This window comes from Onychostruthus taczanowskii, unplaced genomic scaffold (genome assembly GCF_017590055.1).
Source record: "Onychostruthus taczanowskii isolate IOZ18803 unplaced genomic scaffold, ASM1759005v1 scaffold2, whole genome shotgun sequence".
NCBI lineage: Eukaryota > Metazoa > Chordata > Aves > Passeriformes > Passeridae > Onychostruthus > Onychostruthus taczanowskii.
This window is the reverse complement of record NW_024499239.1, coordinates 7,671,781-7,688,311: the sequence shown is the minus strand read 5'-3', so window position 1 is coordinate 7,688,311 and position 16,531 is coordinate 7,671,781. Positions and strand designations below refer to the sequence as shown.

The following is a 16,531-nucleotide window of genomic DNA, read 5'->3' as shown; positions in this document are numbered from 1 at the left end:
TTATTTTCAACCTAATTTAACTGGATTGAAATTTTAATTTCTCCAGAATCTCTAGGCCCTGAGCAGAAAGTAAAAAAACATGGGCAACTGTTTTCCAGATATTTCAAATCCTTCTTTCTCCCCCTTCCACTTCTCAGCACCACTGAACACAAGTTCCCTTTTTCTCGCTAAATAACGTGGCTCTTGAGCTAACTGCTTGCTGTCCTGCCAGTGTCATACACCGCCCAGAGAAGGTTTCTCTCCCAGTTTCCCTGTTTCTCTTCCTCTCACTTTACCTCTACACCATTTTCTCTACTACTTCTCTAAGCAGAAACCAATTTCTGCTTTAACACATACATTTCAACACCTGGCACCCTTTCCAAAACATACTTCTTCCAACAAACCATCTATTCCATTATTCTTCTTTCAAGTGAGTATTACTAAGCAGTTTCATATATTAAAAAAGTAATTATCTAAGTAATAACTACTAAATTCATGCTAACACTAATTCGTTACTCATGCCACTTTTGCCCCTTCCATTACAGCTGCATTAATGTAGATTACCTTGAGAAGTTCAAGCCCTGCACGAATAGCAGTATCAGGACTTACACCCTCCTCTTCATCATCAGCTGTCCCCTCTATGGATTTATTCATTAGTTTTACTAGTGCACTGAAATGAGAAACACAAAGAAGGAACAAATGAGTAAGTATAACAATGTTAAAGGCTGGAGATAAAAGCAAGACTGCTTAGTTTTCACAACACACAAAGGGAAAGCAACAGTCCTTGGGGGTGGTGTTGACATTGCTGTTTAGTTTTTGCTATTTTAAAGCTATTACATTAGTCCTTTTCCTTCTAATTGCACTTTCTGCAAAATGAATTCTTCAGGGGGAAAAAAAAATCCATCCAAAAAACCCCCCACCATGCTGGTGGCATTAGATCAACACATACTTGCACAAGTTTCAGAATTGTAATTAGGTTGCCAGACAAGTCTCAAAAGAAATCAAAACATTCTCTTACACAATCCCACAAAAGCTAATTAATTCAGATGCTATATGGAAGACTGTGCTGCAGTTAACCATGCAAAAATTATGCTCACAGTTTTCACCTGAAGCCCCACAAATAGAATTTTCACCATGAACTGCTACATTTTTAAAATAATTTTACAGATAGCGCAGCAAAGCAGCATCAAAAGAAGTTGCATCCTCTAGGCTGCTGGGAATGAATACATCTACATAATTTTGATTTAAAACTCACCCACACAGTGCTAGGACAGACCAATTTAAACACCAAGAAAGTTATTTTTTCTTTTGCTATTTCTAGCATATTTTAATCATTCCTGAGTCAATTGTTCATGATCTTTCAAACTTACCTAATGGCTTCTGAGTCAATATGTACAGGGGCAATTCTTTCCAAAAGAAATTTGACCATTTCCAGAAACGGATTTGTTGGCTGCTTAGGATTTGCAAGTTTCCGGGCTATCTCCCTCTACAAGAACATTAGATACAAACAAGAATTACACCCATTTTACTAAATTCTTTAACATGTTCAGTAAGCTAAATATAGTCACTTTTTTTTACCACAGAGATTGTCTATATAATCAGTGAAATGTTTTTAAGGGGGAGGCTGTTGGTATCGCCATGCCTCTCTCGATCATGTTATACTCAAAGCAGACATACTTTACAAAACTATTTAAATATCATTCTAGTTAGAGCTCTTCAGGGGTTCTTAAGAATTGCAGCCCAGATTCAAAATAGATTTAAAGAAGAGTGAAGTGCAGTGCACAGAATGTGTATGTCTGTCGTCAAGCGTAATCCAGAAAACTGTGGGTAACCCTGTAGTACACTGAGATTTCCTAACAATGAAAAAACTGTCCTGCTCCCTTCCCTGTAAAACTTCTGAGCCATTAGACAAAACCCAAGAAGTTCACGTCTGTTTGTAAATGCTCTTTGTGATCTTTAATTCCTGTCAATGAAATTACTTATTTTGCCTAAGACCATTAAAAAAAATTAAAAATCTGTGATGGTTGGTGGACTCTGGAAAATTACAATTTAATATCAAGGTGGGTATTTTCATCAAAGAGGTTAAATAACATGACGGAAAAAAAAGAGTGATCTCAAAATACTATTCTAGGATGAAAAATAAATTAATAATATGCAGATGGTAACAGATGACTTGCTGGTACTTGAAAGCTGAATCAGCATGAGAAGACTGTTTGGGTACCCTAAAACCACAAAACAAGCACTTGAAATAAAGTATTTTGGAAAAATAAATTGGTCTTTTGGACATTATGCTTGATGCTTATAATCCCAGGAAGGAATGAAGCTAGTGTTTTCTTAAGACAATGACTGCAATTACCTTTTCCCTAATCTCTACGGGTTAATCAAAAAGGCATTTTTTGAAAATTGGAAGCATTTAAAAATCATGTTTAGGTAACTAAGGTGACCATTAATTCCAGGTAGCAGTTTTAAGTGCAAATATTTATGGTATAGAAGATTGCTTTTCTATTTCCTTACCACACAGACATCTGCCTGTTTACAAGAACATGTAGGGCTAATTAACAGTTCAAGCTGGGACCGAAGTTTCTCATCATCACCCAAAACCTGATTGAATTTCTTCACAAAATCTTGTGCTTTTCCAGGATCTGGAAGGTTTTCTGTATGATGAAAAACAGTTTAACATGAGATGATTTTGCAACTTCAGCAGGCCAAGATTCACAGAAATAGCCTCCAGGAATGCTGTAGTAGTTTATAGAATGTTTATAGAAAGTTATTAATACTTACTTGCTATGGTCATCAGCTTTCCAAACATGGCAGCACTGTTTGCTTCTGACTGAGGACAACAGCAAAAAGAGACAAACAAATCAGCAATATCTCCTTTATAAAATACCTTTAAGGTGATTTCTTAGTCTTCTGCAGCACTACTTTCTACTCCTGAATCTTATGGTTTATGTTTTTGTTTTAAAAATAGATACTAGACTAATGTAACTATCATGAGCAGCTACTACACAGAAAGGTGAAAAATCTTCTTGTAACATCAAAGAACTGCAAAAATTCATTAATTCACATAACAGATCAAAATCACGAAAAAGTCCCCAGTACCCACCAAAACAGGAAATTCCCACAAACCCACTCTCTCAACAAAACCTCAAAGTAATGCCCTTGTATTTAAAATTTCTACTAGCAAAATTCCAGTACAAATACTTAAAAAATTGTTTTTTCTAACCAGTGAAGAAATCACTGTTTTATGTTACAACGTATTCCATTTTCAAAATCTCTCGGAAAGTGAGAAAGAAAAAGTTTTGTCAAAAGCAAACAAAAACCTTTGAAACTTTTAAAACTTGTTCCAAAGCTCTTGAGCAGTACTACAAAAGAATGATCAACAGAAGGAGGTCATATACCTTCAGGCATTACAGAAAGCAACTTTACTTTGTGAGAATGGAATGTTGTGTACATACAGAAATGAACGAATAATGAAGTTACATTTAATCAATAACGCAGTATTAAAACCCCCCAGTAAATCAGTCCCACAGATCCACTGGATAAAGTATAAATATTTTCAAAACCGTACAGTGGGCTGCTTATGCAAATCCAGCAATTCTCGTACATGACTCCTTAGCATGTTCTGGCACTTCCACATCTCATTCAGTGCTCTGCAAAAATGGTAAACAAGAAAAGAAAAGCTTCTTCATGAGAAAAACATGCTGGATGTTTTAATAAACAAGACTGTAAATGTATTAAAAATAAATTTATTAAATTAATTTATTTTAAAAAATTATTTATTAAGTGTAACACCTGTTAGGTATAATCAAAACCTACCAAATATTAAAAATAAGTGTTGAAAACTAGGTGGAACTGATTTTCTCTTTTTACAGAGCATCATCTCTCTTATTCTTCTAGGATCAATTTAACAATTTAACATATGCAGGACACCTGTATTATTTCTTACAACCACCCAAACAAATAACAGTTCACCATCAACCAGAATTCAGTTAGACACCTTCATCATGGTTCCTAATAGAGAGCAAACCTATAAGTCATCACTTGCACACTTTTAAGTCCGCAGGAAAATGAAGGGATAAACCTGCTCTTCTCAAATATCAACGGATCCTCTTGTCTAATGGACATGTAGGGTTTGTATATAAAAGGGAAGTGCTTCCAAATACTATGCTACTTGCAAAAAATGCTAAGCATCCATTAGCTGTGTTTTTATTATATAATACAAGTAAGATAACAGATGTTAGAAAAGCCCAAGAAAGCAAGTATTTGTTGAATACAAACTAGACTTACTTGACAGCATTTGGATCCAAGCTAGCATACAAATAGTACAAGCACTTCATTCGCTCTTCCGTTTCCAAATTGTGTGGAACAAGGTACTGAGCAAAGATTTTCTCTACCAGTAATCTGCAGGAAAAGAAGAAAAAAAAGAAGAGAAATCACTACTGTACATGCCAAACAATACCTTCCAGACAAGCTGAAAAATCAAGAAATAGTGGAAGTCATTAAAACCAGATTTTTCAACAACGAAAGAAGACAAAAAATTAGTGGCCTTTTTCTCAGCTGTAAAGATGCTTTCCACTACTGATAGAAAGACTAGCAAGAACTGCTTCTTGAGAGCTTTTCCACGTTCTTACACTTTCACCTCTAAGAGGGAGTAATCTGTCACCATCCAAATTCTTGTTTTTAACATCTGAGAATCTCCCTTTGTTTATTCCAATACATTGAAGGAACACTGACAGTAAAAAGCTAAATAAAGGAGAAAGAATACAAGAATATAACTCGAAGGAGATATTTTTAGTATCCTTGAAAGAATGGTTAAAATTGAACTGTAGTACTTGGGAATCTACTCATTCTAACACAGAAACTAAAAATCAGCACTAAAAAAGTGGAGATGAAGGAACACCAAAACATATACAACTAAGGGGGCAAAAGGCAAACTGAGAACAAACCAAACCAGCAAAAACAATCTCCAATTATAATTTTAAAATTCACATTTGAAGTTTTACATTAAAAACCAACTTTGAACTACAAAATACAAGTGAGTAGTTCATCTAATTATAGACCCCTCCAAATGAAAGAACATTCAAACGTTAATTCAAATGTTAATGAAAGTTGTGCACAATGTTCAGCAATACAATTTGATATTTATTGACAAATACTGTGTGTGTTTGAGTTTTAAAACCTCTTCACTATGTACCAGTGCACTGGCACTAGCAAGAACTCCGTGAGTGCCTTGTACAGAGACCACAGCAGCACAGATCAAACACAAGTTATTTCTGCTCACGCAGCTTTTTTTTGTTGAAAGAAAATTCCAAGAGACACGAGGGCAAGACAGAGGAATAAAAAGATGACCATGAGTATGGCTACGACTACCTCAAGACAGCCCATCAGTATTAAAGAAAACTCGGCTTCGTCCCTTTAAATGTACACTGTCCTACTGATGACTCCAAGAACTAAATTGTTTGGGGAACAGGATCTTCGGAGCTCAAGGGACTCCATCTGTTTAAGACACTAGGAGATTGGAGGCATCAGAGCTCTTACCAATTTATCAACATTACTCTAGTCAATGTGTCTATAGATACATGTTCTAGAAAAGCAATCAATACAAATGGAATGACTGCATCATCCCTTCCCTGGTCCCTGCTGGTCAGGGTCAAGATTTACAAAGTGGGAACAACTGCAAGACACACTTCTCTCCTGTGAAGAAAGTGACTGGCTAGGATAACAACAGTTGGTAACAGGGCACTGTTTCAGATGTGGTTGTTTCACTCCATTCCCTATGTATTTATTGTAAAACAAAGAAGCTCAGAGAATACATGATAGGCAGCTCTTATGATCAGAAGTTTTCTGTCTTGAGCAGATGTGTACATCAACAGCCAAGCAACAACAAAAACATTATCAAGTGACCAAGATATCAATGTGTGGAAAAAAAAAATCTGTTCTATTCCACTTCATGCCTGAAGTCTGTGTGATATTGCACTATTATCTCCTGAAAGAAACAGTGTCATCCTATGCACGCTGCGGAAAATACTCCCAAGGCTCAGAGCTGTCCACTGCTACTTTTTGATCCTCCTTGCTGCATTACTGAAGGAAAATAGGGCAGAACTGGCTAATTTTGGCCCATTCTTGCTTATGTGTTTAAAGGACTGAACAGACTCTGTCTTAAAAGATCATAGCATTTCTACATCTCTTCAGGTGCTAAATCTTTAAAATCCTGACAATAGCACACATTTATCCCTCCACTGAGATCAGGAAACCAACCCAATGGTGTCACTGAGCAAAAATTTAATTGTCAGCCTTGAAGACTAGAAGCATTTGAATTAAAATTTAGAGCACCAAACTGACCTAGAAGAACATTAAAAATCAAGCCACTGATCTTTCTGTGTGGACACACAGAAAACAAACAGGATATAATCCATGCCTCCTCATGAAAAAGCTAGTTTCAATAGTGTAATCAGGCTTTCTGAAATCATGTCAGAGAAAGAAACTCAGCTTTGATGACACACTCTTCCCTTAAAATTCCCTGCATCATTTCCATCAGTGTTCTGCTTTTGCTTGAGCAGAAATACAGAAAACATCTGCCCCATTCACTATACAACTGATTCATTCTCTGTCCACTATCAAACCTGTGTACTGAAAATGAGATGTAAACATGGTAGAAAAACCATAAACCTCTCAATGCAAACTAAAGTATATTTTTATGTATATGCTGAATTAGCTTTGTATAAACTATGTGAAGACTTCCTGATTTTCAAAAAAGGAGCCAACTAATCAATATGCAACTATGGCCCACTTACAATCAGCCAGATGAACAAAGCGAGAACCTTCACCACTGCAGTGCTTAAAAATTTAGTATCATAAATGGCACCTGAAGGAGGCTATTGGCCCATTCAGACTAGTCACCAAGGCAACAAAACATGCTGAAGTAGCAGGCTGCATAAGCAAGGCTGTAAAGAATTTTCTGAGTCTATCCTACTAAAAATCTAGGCTGAAATTCTGCCTTTGTGTGATACCACAGCTTCTCTCTTCCTGAAAGACTATTAATAATCTTCCAAAACCTTGGTCAAAATACTTTTTTCAACACCAAAATGGTATTTCAAAAAAAATCAAAGGGACTTAGTGACTGAACACAGACAAATCAAATGTGAAAGCACCCCTGATGTTTCTTCAGCTTTTGGTCTACCTAAAGGTCCATATACCAAAAGGAGAGATTTGTGCATGTACTGTGGTGTGGACACACAAAACACAGAGGATGGATTTTAACAGCCTGGCCTCTGGAAAGTAGTAAGGTAAACCACAGCTGGCAGAGTAAATGCCAGATTTAACTATTTTTTTCCTACACAGTAGTCAGTTAATGAAAATTTGCTATCATCATAGATCTAGTTACATCAGTATATAAAAATGAACTCATGAACAGATAATACAACAATTCTGAAGATGTGCATACATGTCTTAATGATTAATTAAATACACCATACATCAACCTGTAAATACAGAATGTAACAGCTTCCACGGGATAAGAACATATTTTCAGAGTATCTCTTATCACTATACAATTAAAAGTAGGAAGACTTGGATTGACTCACTTGTCATCAATGCTATTTTGATAATATATGTGCAAAAGTTTATCCTTTATCCAGCTCACTTTCTCTGCAGCATCTTTTCCAGCCTCAGCATGAAGACAATACTTCTTGTACAGCTGGGCAAGACCCATCATAGCTTCTTTTCTTACTCGCCACTTGAGAGGGAAGAAATGAAAAGAAGTTGGGGGATTGGTTTTGGTAAATAAATAAATAAATAAATAAATAAATAAATAAAACATACAAAATACAGTAAAGATGTAGAAGCACGAAAGACAAAATAACCACTTTCTGACCTCCTATATTCAGACACTTCAAAAGCTGAAAAATGCTGTTTGAAGCCTCTAGATGAAAACTTGTAAAGCCTGTGTAAGGGTTTTCTTGCCAGTACTATGCAGATTAAATACTGTCAGTACCCAGGACTTCAGTACTTCTCTGTGCTGAGCGTAAAAAAATCTGAGAGCTAGCCAGCAGAAAAGAAGTTAAGTACAGCTTAACACGTATGCCTGAATAAGTGTCTTACTGAGCCAAGATTTGGAAGGCTTTTCTATTCGGAGACAGGCAACAGAAGCAGCAGGCTTCTTTCTTCCCATTGCCTTGTGCCATCCTACAGCACCCTTGCCTAGACACGGGAGATCTGGCGCCTAGGTCAAGCCAAACCTGCTAGGCTTAAACTCTTAGGCCACCTTCCAGGACAGTGGGAGAGGCCCATTTTGCTGAAGCCTTGAAGCAATTGCTCTAAGACTGCAGGGATTAAGGAAAAAAAAAAACAGAGTACAAGAGCTATAGGAGGAGTTCATGGGTTCTCCATCTTGCTTTTGGTGGTCGTACTTTATCAAGTAAATAACAAATGTTCCATTATTAAACAATTTAACAGACAAGACCCATAAGCCATTCTGTGCTGATTTGTGCGAGGAATCATACCGAAACTGACTTCAGGATTAATTTAGACAGCATAGTGTCTCCTGCTGAATGATTTACACAGTAAACCTCAGAAGACACTTGTTTTCCCACATCATTTAGAAGAAATGCATTAAATTTGAAATGAAAGAGCTAATTTCTTTCAGAACACACTAGGTATCACTTTTGGCCTTGAACTCCCCCAAGGACTAACAATGCTCAGATAATTTCAGCCCATGAAGCATAAATGTAGATACTATTATTCACACTGTAACTTCCTCAATCTTGTTAAACTGAAGGCTTGACTCAATACCACTGAGGTACTGCACATTTAACTTCTTAATAGTTTTACTGAATTATATCCTTCTCTTGAAGGGCAAAGAAAAGACAAATCTTCAAGATTTTTGATTTTTAATATGGCCCATGTCACCACATGACACCACTAGCTGTTGGAGTAGGTTATAACAATAAGATGGAAAGAATACACTATAAACTGTATTTTGTTACATATTTCTTAAGTATTAAAACTGTGAGAGATGAGTCAAGATAGTAATGACTTTGCTAGAACACAACACAGTAATTAGTTTTCACAAAAGAGAAAAACTTTAGCTATAAATAGATGTTATTGTTTAATTCTTTTGCAGGAATTTGTTCACTCCTGTTACGATCTAAAGCACATTTTAAAGAAAATAAAGGCCTGAAAGGGAAACATTTTCAGAAAAGCATTAATATTTTTCTGCATGCAGATATACCCTTCCAATGCAGGTGATAGCTTCATCAGATCTCCTGTAGGAGACAGGAAGGATGGCGAAACTTGTCAGAAGAAAACAAAAAATGATTTCTAGAAATGATTCCAGAAAATTTAAGTTTAAAATGAAGGAGTAACAACGGGTTACAAAAGAAAGGAGGTTTGGATTGCCAACAGAATTCTGATTAGTGAAATTGCTGTAGAGTAGATCTCAGAGCATGCAGAAAGGCAGCTGCAGACTGACAATGGGAGACACTGGACCAAACCACTTAGAGAATGTTTGGAACACCATGGAAGCAAGTCATTGAATAGGTGACACATGTAGGGGAAAAAAAGAATAAGACACTTCTGTAATTTAAAGCTGAAACAGCAAATAAACATAAAGAGGAATGTAATAATCAGTTTCAAAGGCAGCATACATAAACACAGCTAACAGAATTACTACCCTGATTTAATTAACAGAAGAATTTTGATAACCTTAGCTTCCTTGGTTGACCAACATAATTAAATTCCTCCACTGATGTCTGCTGGGCTGAGTTTTGAAAAAAAGTTGCTACTCAAAGTTCAATACAATCCCTTACCCATTAGAATAGCTTTAATAAACATCTTAGAACAGTTCTCCTTCATCTGGAAAAAGCCACAATGGTTTTCTGTACAGTTAAAACTAACACATATGCAGAAAAATCCATAAAGAAGAAACAAAAATAGGTGTATGATTCTACGGCTCCTCACTCTACAGCTTTTGACTTAAAGCTGATGATGTGCAAGTCAGCTCTTATGAAGGGCCTGAGTCTCTACTCCATAAAGACTGTTGGGAGAAATGCCAGTGAAGTCAGCTGTCAAAACTCTCTTAACTTCCCAGGTTCTAAAGATTATTCCAGTATTATGGACAAGAGTATTTTTGTTATTTGTTTTTAAAATGTCTCCTAATTATTCTGAGAAGTGAAGATGCTGGAAAGCCCTTTGGAACAGTGATCCAATAAAGCTTTCCTAAGAACAATTATTACCAAAGACCAGATTTCAGTTTGCAGGAAGCATGTTACCAGAGTTACTTTTCCATGTGGAGCAATAAAAAAGGATTTGAAAATTAGTGTAAGTGGGGGTTTTTTGTTTGTTTTTAAAATTGTTGTTCTTTTTCAAATAGTTACAATCATCATCCATATGTCTATATAGATCAAATCAGCTAAGGACATCCTTTAAAAAATTAAATAGTGTCTTTTAGCCAGAAACTTTCACTCTAGAAAGTGTTTAGACTATCAATACTGTGTCAATTAGAGTATAGTCAGGAGAGAAAGAAAACAGATCACTTAAATGGCGTACCAATTAGCATGATTTAAATTTTTTTCCCTGCTTTATAAAGATAAGAGGTAGAACTGAAATGACAGGTTGGCACTTCACTTCAGCCTGTTGGACAAGCATTCTTTTCACAGTAATAGCAATACTCATTTGACAGATGACTGCAGACCTAAAAAGATGAAGTCAAACTGATGAACCATCATTTAGATGTTTGCAGTAGATGTGTCCAACAGAAACCCAGCTACAAAGGGTAAATGCAGCCAGCAAAATACAGAGCTCTTTTAAAGAAAAGAAGTTATTAAAATAGGTACAGTGCACTCAGCCTGGAATTGAGAAAATTGTACACAGAAAACAAAGATAGTTACACGGACATTATCAATGCTCCTCTCCCAAAATGGAGAAAAATCCTAAAAATAATTTTTAAAAAAACAGATGAAAGTTTACAAGTCCTTGAACTTCATTTTATAGCAGTAACTATATTTACTAACACATCCTGTATTGCTAAGGTCTACTTCAAATGCTAAGTATTTGTTGTAGTAATTTCTAGTCAGTGCTCAATTTTATTTTCCCCTCAGGATATACTTTCATTAAAGCTCTCTCCAGAGATTTTATAAGAGAAATATCATGTACAGACAAGTAATTCTTCACTCATCACCTCAAAAAGCACCTAACCCTGAAATGCAACATATCAAACCTACAACTGGTGTGAAAAGACTTAGTCTAACATATGAGGAACATTACATGCCACTACACTGATTTAAAGCCACACAAAAAAAATCTAGCTCTGTAGAAATCAGTATTACAGCTATGCAGTAATAGCTGACTGCCTCTTACTGACAGCAGCATGCTAAAGGAAAACAGACAGACACCGGTGAAGACACAGTAATAATCATCCCCTTCTCACTAGTCAGAAAGTCCCAGTGGGAAGTGGTGGCCATACTAAAAGTTTTTAGATCTCATAAATGAACTTTTGGACATGTTTAGTGGCTGAAAAAGAAGGAAGGTGATCTTGATCACTTCTGAGAAACATGCAATGTCAAGCTGCAAGAAGAACTAATTGAAGGGCTGCTTTATCATAGTGAACATACTCAAAATCAGTATTTCTCTGTGTAAAGATGACATCATTTCCAAAATCAATTATAGTAACATTTTCACTTAAAAGGAGAAAAAAAAAAAGCTAGAATAACAGAGGGGGCATCCTTTCTATAGCCTATCAAATAAGAACAATAATAAGGAAAAAGAAAATCAACATGGCTACACTGCACAGAGAAGTCTGCTATTAGGCATCACTCTCCAAAGAGCATGGAGCCACATCCAAAAAACTGTAAACAGGAAACAGCATAAACTCTGGCAAATTGAAAGTAAATCCTTGATGAAGCATGGGCAATAGCTTCAAAATGAAGTTATTAAAAGCATACTAACTAAACATCTTCACCAAAGACTGCAGAAGCAGGAAGCCTTCCAGACCCTTTCTGAATGGCTGAGAGACAGATTTATTCCAGGAGGTCTGAAGAGGTTTCTTAAAGGACCGTTAAGAGACATTAAAAAAAAAAAAAATTAGTGAAGCAAGCAGGAAGAAAATTATTAAGATTTTGCAATCTTAATTACAAAAGGTGGTAACCCATCTATGACTTTTACAAAAATTTAGACATTATATACCAAATACTAATTATTCTATTACTGCAATCTGTCCACATGCAGACTGAAGATAGCAAATGTGAAAGAAACCAAAGGGTCTGAAGAGGAACAATGTGCCTCTCATAACAACATCTGATTTGGAATGGGCAAACAGGTTGAAATAGAACAGTAACGACAACAAAGAGATGACACTACTGAAAAATAAGTGACGGAAATGCGCCTATGAACTTTACATAATGGGAAGTTTTATCTAAGGAAAAAAAACTTCTAGCACACCCAGAAGTCCATCAGTAAAATGCATTAGGTTCCCAAAAAATTTCCAACAAAGCCTTATACCCGAGGACCTTAAAATGAAAATTTTGTTGTGAATTAATTATTAACTAAAACATAGGGGAAAATGGCTGGAAATAAATGACTGATTTTCACAAGGAAGGGAACAAAATAAACCTGCAGATGAAGTCAGAAAGGAATCTCTGACATTTAATATTTGAAAAATTATTACAAAATGAACTGAGCAGTGTGTATAAAATCTACCGAGGTAGTCAGATGTAACATTATAATTAAGAATTGCAGAAAAGTGCCATGCTACAGAATTGTTATGATATGAAATGGAAGAAATTCAGATTAAGGAGAGGTTTTCCCACCAGCATTAATGCTGCATGTACAGTATTTGACAGTATACCACCTAAACTTATTCAAGAAAAACACTGATGTTAACATGAATGTTTTCCAAAACTGCCAGCTCAGTGCTCAGAAATAATGGAAGAGACAGACAGAAGGTTTCAGAATAAGAAAAAAGTTAACATCAAGTATGTAACACAGTTCAAACTCTGAATGCCATTCAAAATCAGACGTTCTGGTGAGTGGCACATTGCTCCTAAGTCTGGTCACCTTAGTTCCAACAGGACAGAGAACATCCAGACAAGAATGATCAGCAGTATGTAACAATCAATTTGTGTGGAAGTTAATCAGGTGATTCTTTAGAACATAAAACAAAGAATTAGAGAAGATATGGCATTCATATTTATTAAATATAAATGAGTCAAAGAATAGTCATTATTTTATGTAATCCAAGATCTATATCCAGTCAAATTATCAGACAAGTTAAAAGCAAACAACTGAAGTTATTTTTCCCAAACACACAATAAACTTTAATTTACTGATGCATATGCCATGGAGGCTTATAAAGTGCAAATAAATTCAAGAAAGGACTTAATAAATACACGGAATAAAGTTGTGTTGAAAGTTATTATGAGCATGGGACAGCAGACTTAAGAAATCCTTAAATCACAAATCGTTGGAAGCCAAAACTGATGACGCTGAGAATTAGAATGGATTATAGTGACCTTTGGCTTAAACACGTGTGACCATTCTTATGTTCTTACAATGTAACTAACTGTGTTTATCACAAGTCAATGACCCTATTTGCTTGACAACACTTGACTGATGCCACCATAATATGGAATTTTCATTAAGATGTTCTCATAAGAGAATAATTTTCTTCCCATCAGTATTCTCATTAATAGTCAGCTCTGAAGATTCTCTGATTCTGTGGCTTCGGGTTTTTTTTATTTTACTTTTAGTAAGGTATACTAGAAGCAGGTCACTGCTGAAAATACAGTATGAACACTTACCCGTTTGTCCAGCGTTCTTTCCCTCACAAAGCCAAGCAGCTGGTCGTTGACTAAAGAGAGATCTCTCTTGCCCGCAGTGATAATTGTAACAATAACATCATGTCGAATGGCTTCTTCTGGGTCGTGTGATCTCACCTTCAAATAGTCTGTCACGAGCAGCAACAATGAGAAGCTTGGCTTTTTTATGTAGGTGTAATGTATTCTGATTTATTACTAATGTTCAATCGATTAAATGTCAGTCACATATCACAACCATGTAATCTATTAAATATAGTTACCCACCGAAAACGTCTGTTGCAATGTTTTCTATGTTAAAATTTTATAAAACAATTAGATAACTGTAAATATCAGAAGAATACAGGAGTGATAGTTTTTATGATACCCTCATTTGCAAGAAGCAATAAAGTGAAATAAAGTTGACTAGAATATATTGTAAGTAAAGGGGGTGTGAGAGAATAAGAAGAAACAAAAAGAGAAGAAACTCTCATTCCCAAAGAGTGAAAAATGTAAATAAAAAATCAGAAATATTGACAATTGTTGTAGAATAGCTTGCATCAAAAAACAAAAGTATTTTCAGTTAAACCTGAAGATCTCCTCATAGTTGAAATGATACTGTAGAGAAAGAAGCAACTTCATAGTTTAGATCAGCAAAAAGGCATTTTCTGAGCTCAGTGTAACAGAGTAGTGGGGAACTCTGTTACTGGTTTTGAAAATAAGTCAGGATGTTGCACCAATATTTGCTTTGGCTCACCCAAAATTTCTTTAGAACTTGAAATTACTTTAAAATTAATTCTGCAAAACTCATTCTGCAATGGGTAGCATCTTAATGACTCAGTCTGAACAAAGTCCACACAAAACCACACACTCCTCCTCTTTCTAACTCATCTTCACTCACTTCACATAACTAGCACTCATCTTCAACAGAAATCATTTACTCAGCAGATACCTCTTCCATCTCTTATCAAGCATTGGACTTGGTACATTTCAGAACTAAACTGTTATATACAAAAATAGTTATACAGTTCCTTGCTCATTTTGTAGATTATTTTAAACTCCTTTATGAGCATCTCACCAGTGAGGTCTTTTGCTAAGTCTGGATGGTTCATTAAACAATGACTGGCGAATTTCACACTCTCTAATCTCACAGGGACATGGATATCATTGAACCTAGAGGGATAGAAGATAATGAATGTTAATTTTTAATTAGCTTTGCAAATCAGTATTATTCTCTATGTAGTAACATGTGTTGATAGCATGTTCTGTTAACTATTAGAATACTTTTAGATGGCAAAAGTAGAGAATTTATATGTTTTGAATTTATCTTCAAAATGCGCCTCATACAAATATTTGTTATTTCTTGTGAAATTCAGTCAGGACTAAAATTAAAGAATGAATATAGTGTATGTGGATAAAATGTTGACCCAACGGATTTTGCTCACTGACTTCTGAACACAGTTCTCCGTAGAATGTTGATTTTTTAAAAATTATGAACTTCTACATTTATATAAAAGGATCTTTTCACTCAGAAAGGCAAATGCCAAGCAAAAGAGAGTTGCAGATACAGCTGAACAGTATGAAGTTTCAGACAATGCTGGCATAGCTATTGTGTAAATTCTGCTATGCATATAATGTGCTATTTAACTTATACGGCCATAGCTGATAGCAATAGAGTCTTTCAGGTTTCCTTCTAAAATATAACCGTAGCAGTTTTCTGCTTTGACGATTTAATAAGGAACTCGTTCAAATACAAATGGTTACATCTTCTAAAAAGGCAATGAAAAATGCAATACTGTAAGAAAAGAGAAGAAAGAACATTTAAAAAGAACAGAAATTCAGAATTCTATCCCATTCCTCTTACCGCCCAAGAAAGCACTGCCAAAGAGGTCGATTTTGCGTGGCCAGATCAGAATCTTTGGAGCCAAAGAGTTTAGCCAGAAGTCGAACAACAGCCAAACGCTCTTCTCCATCATTGCTCTAAAATCAAAACAAGAAAAAGGAACTGTAAATATTATCTGTAATACCTTTGTAATAATTTTCTGGTTTTTTGAACAGTTAGATTGAAAACTGAGTTTGAAAGTATTTCTGGTAATCCTCACTCTCTTTAATTACCTTATAGGATTCATATGAGGCAAATATATAAATACCTATTAAGCTAATGTATTACAGACACTGAATAGATGGCTGTGCTTTCAAAGAACCCTCTTTTTCAGCAATAAAAACCCATACACAGTACTCTAATATATATTTGACAATATAAACAACTACTGATTTGTTTTAAAATATTCTTAAGACTATTTTATGTGTGCGGAAAAGACACCAATTAAGATGTTATAAACACATGTGCACTAATGAAAGCCACATGTAATTTCACCAAATATCTATTTCTTGATTACTTTTGTTTGTTGCAACCATAGCCTACATGTACATCCACACATGCAAAATTATTTCTCTTGTCCACTTACAGTCTTAGGAAAGACAAACAGCTTTTTAATTAAAATCCCCACAGACTTCCAAATCAGGGAAAATTAACTATTTTCAAGGATTCAAATCAGTCAGCTAACTTACTGCTGGCAATAACAAATCTGATAAAATATTAGGAAATACTTCCCCTATTATTAAAGCATTATTTTATAAAAGAAAATTCTGCAAATCAATACTGAAGCTAACACATTTGCATTTCATAAGACAAGCCAACCACAGCCTAATTGCTTTATAAATTTTGGGTGTAATCCAAAGATGAAGTACATAAAGCTTTTGCA

At 35.3% G+C, this 16,531-nt stretch overlaps 1 protein-coding gene across 2 annotated transcripts in view; it reads right to left on the bottom strand.

Moving 5' to 3' along the window:
• The window catches only part of PDS5A (PDS5 cohesin associated factor A), a 77,974-nt gene that overhangs the window by 23,443 nt on the left and 38,000 nt on the right, over positions 1–16,531 (bottom strand). For both annotated transcript variants that reach the window (XM_041402688.1, XM_041402689.1), the window contains exons 9-18: positions 15,631–15,746; positions 14,845–14,939; positions 13,773–13,918; positions 7,563–7,714; positions 4,267–4,380; positions 3,548–3,629; positions 2,761–2,809; positions 2,494–2,633; positions 1,350–1,465; positions 544–649 (exon numbers count right to left, since the gene is read on the bottom strand). In XM_041402688.1, the coding sequence (XP_041258622.1) occupies positions 544–649; positions 1,350–1,465; positions 2,494–2,633; positions 2,761–2,809; positions 3,548–3,629; positions 4,267–4,380; positions 7,563–7,714; positions 13,773–13,918; positions 14,845–14,939; positions 15,631–15,746 (1,116 nt within the window). The remainder of the gene's footprint in view (positions 1–543; positions 650–1,349; positions 1,466–2,493; positions 2,634–2,760; positions 2,810–3,547; positions 3,630–4,266; positions 4,381–7,562; positions 7,715–13,772; positions 13,919–14,844; positions 14,940–15,630; positions 15,747–16,531) is intronic.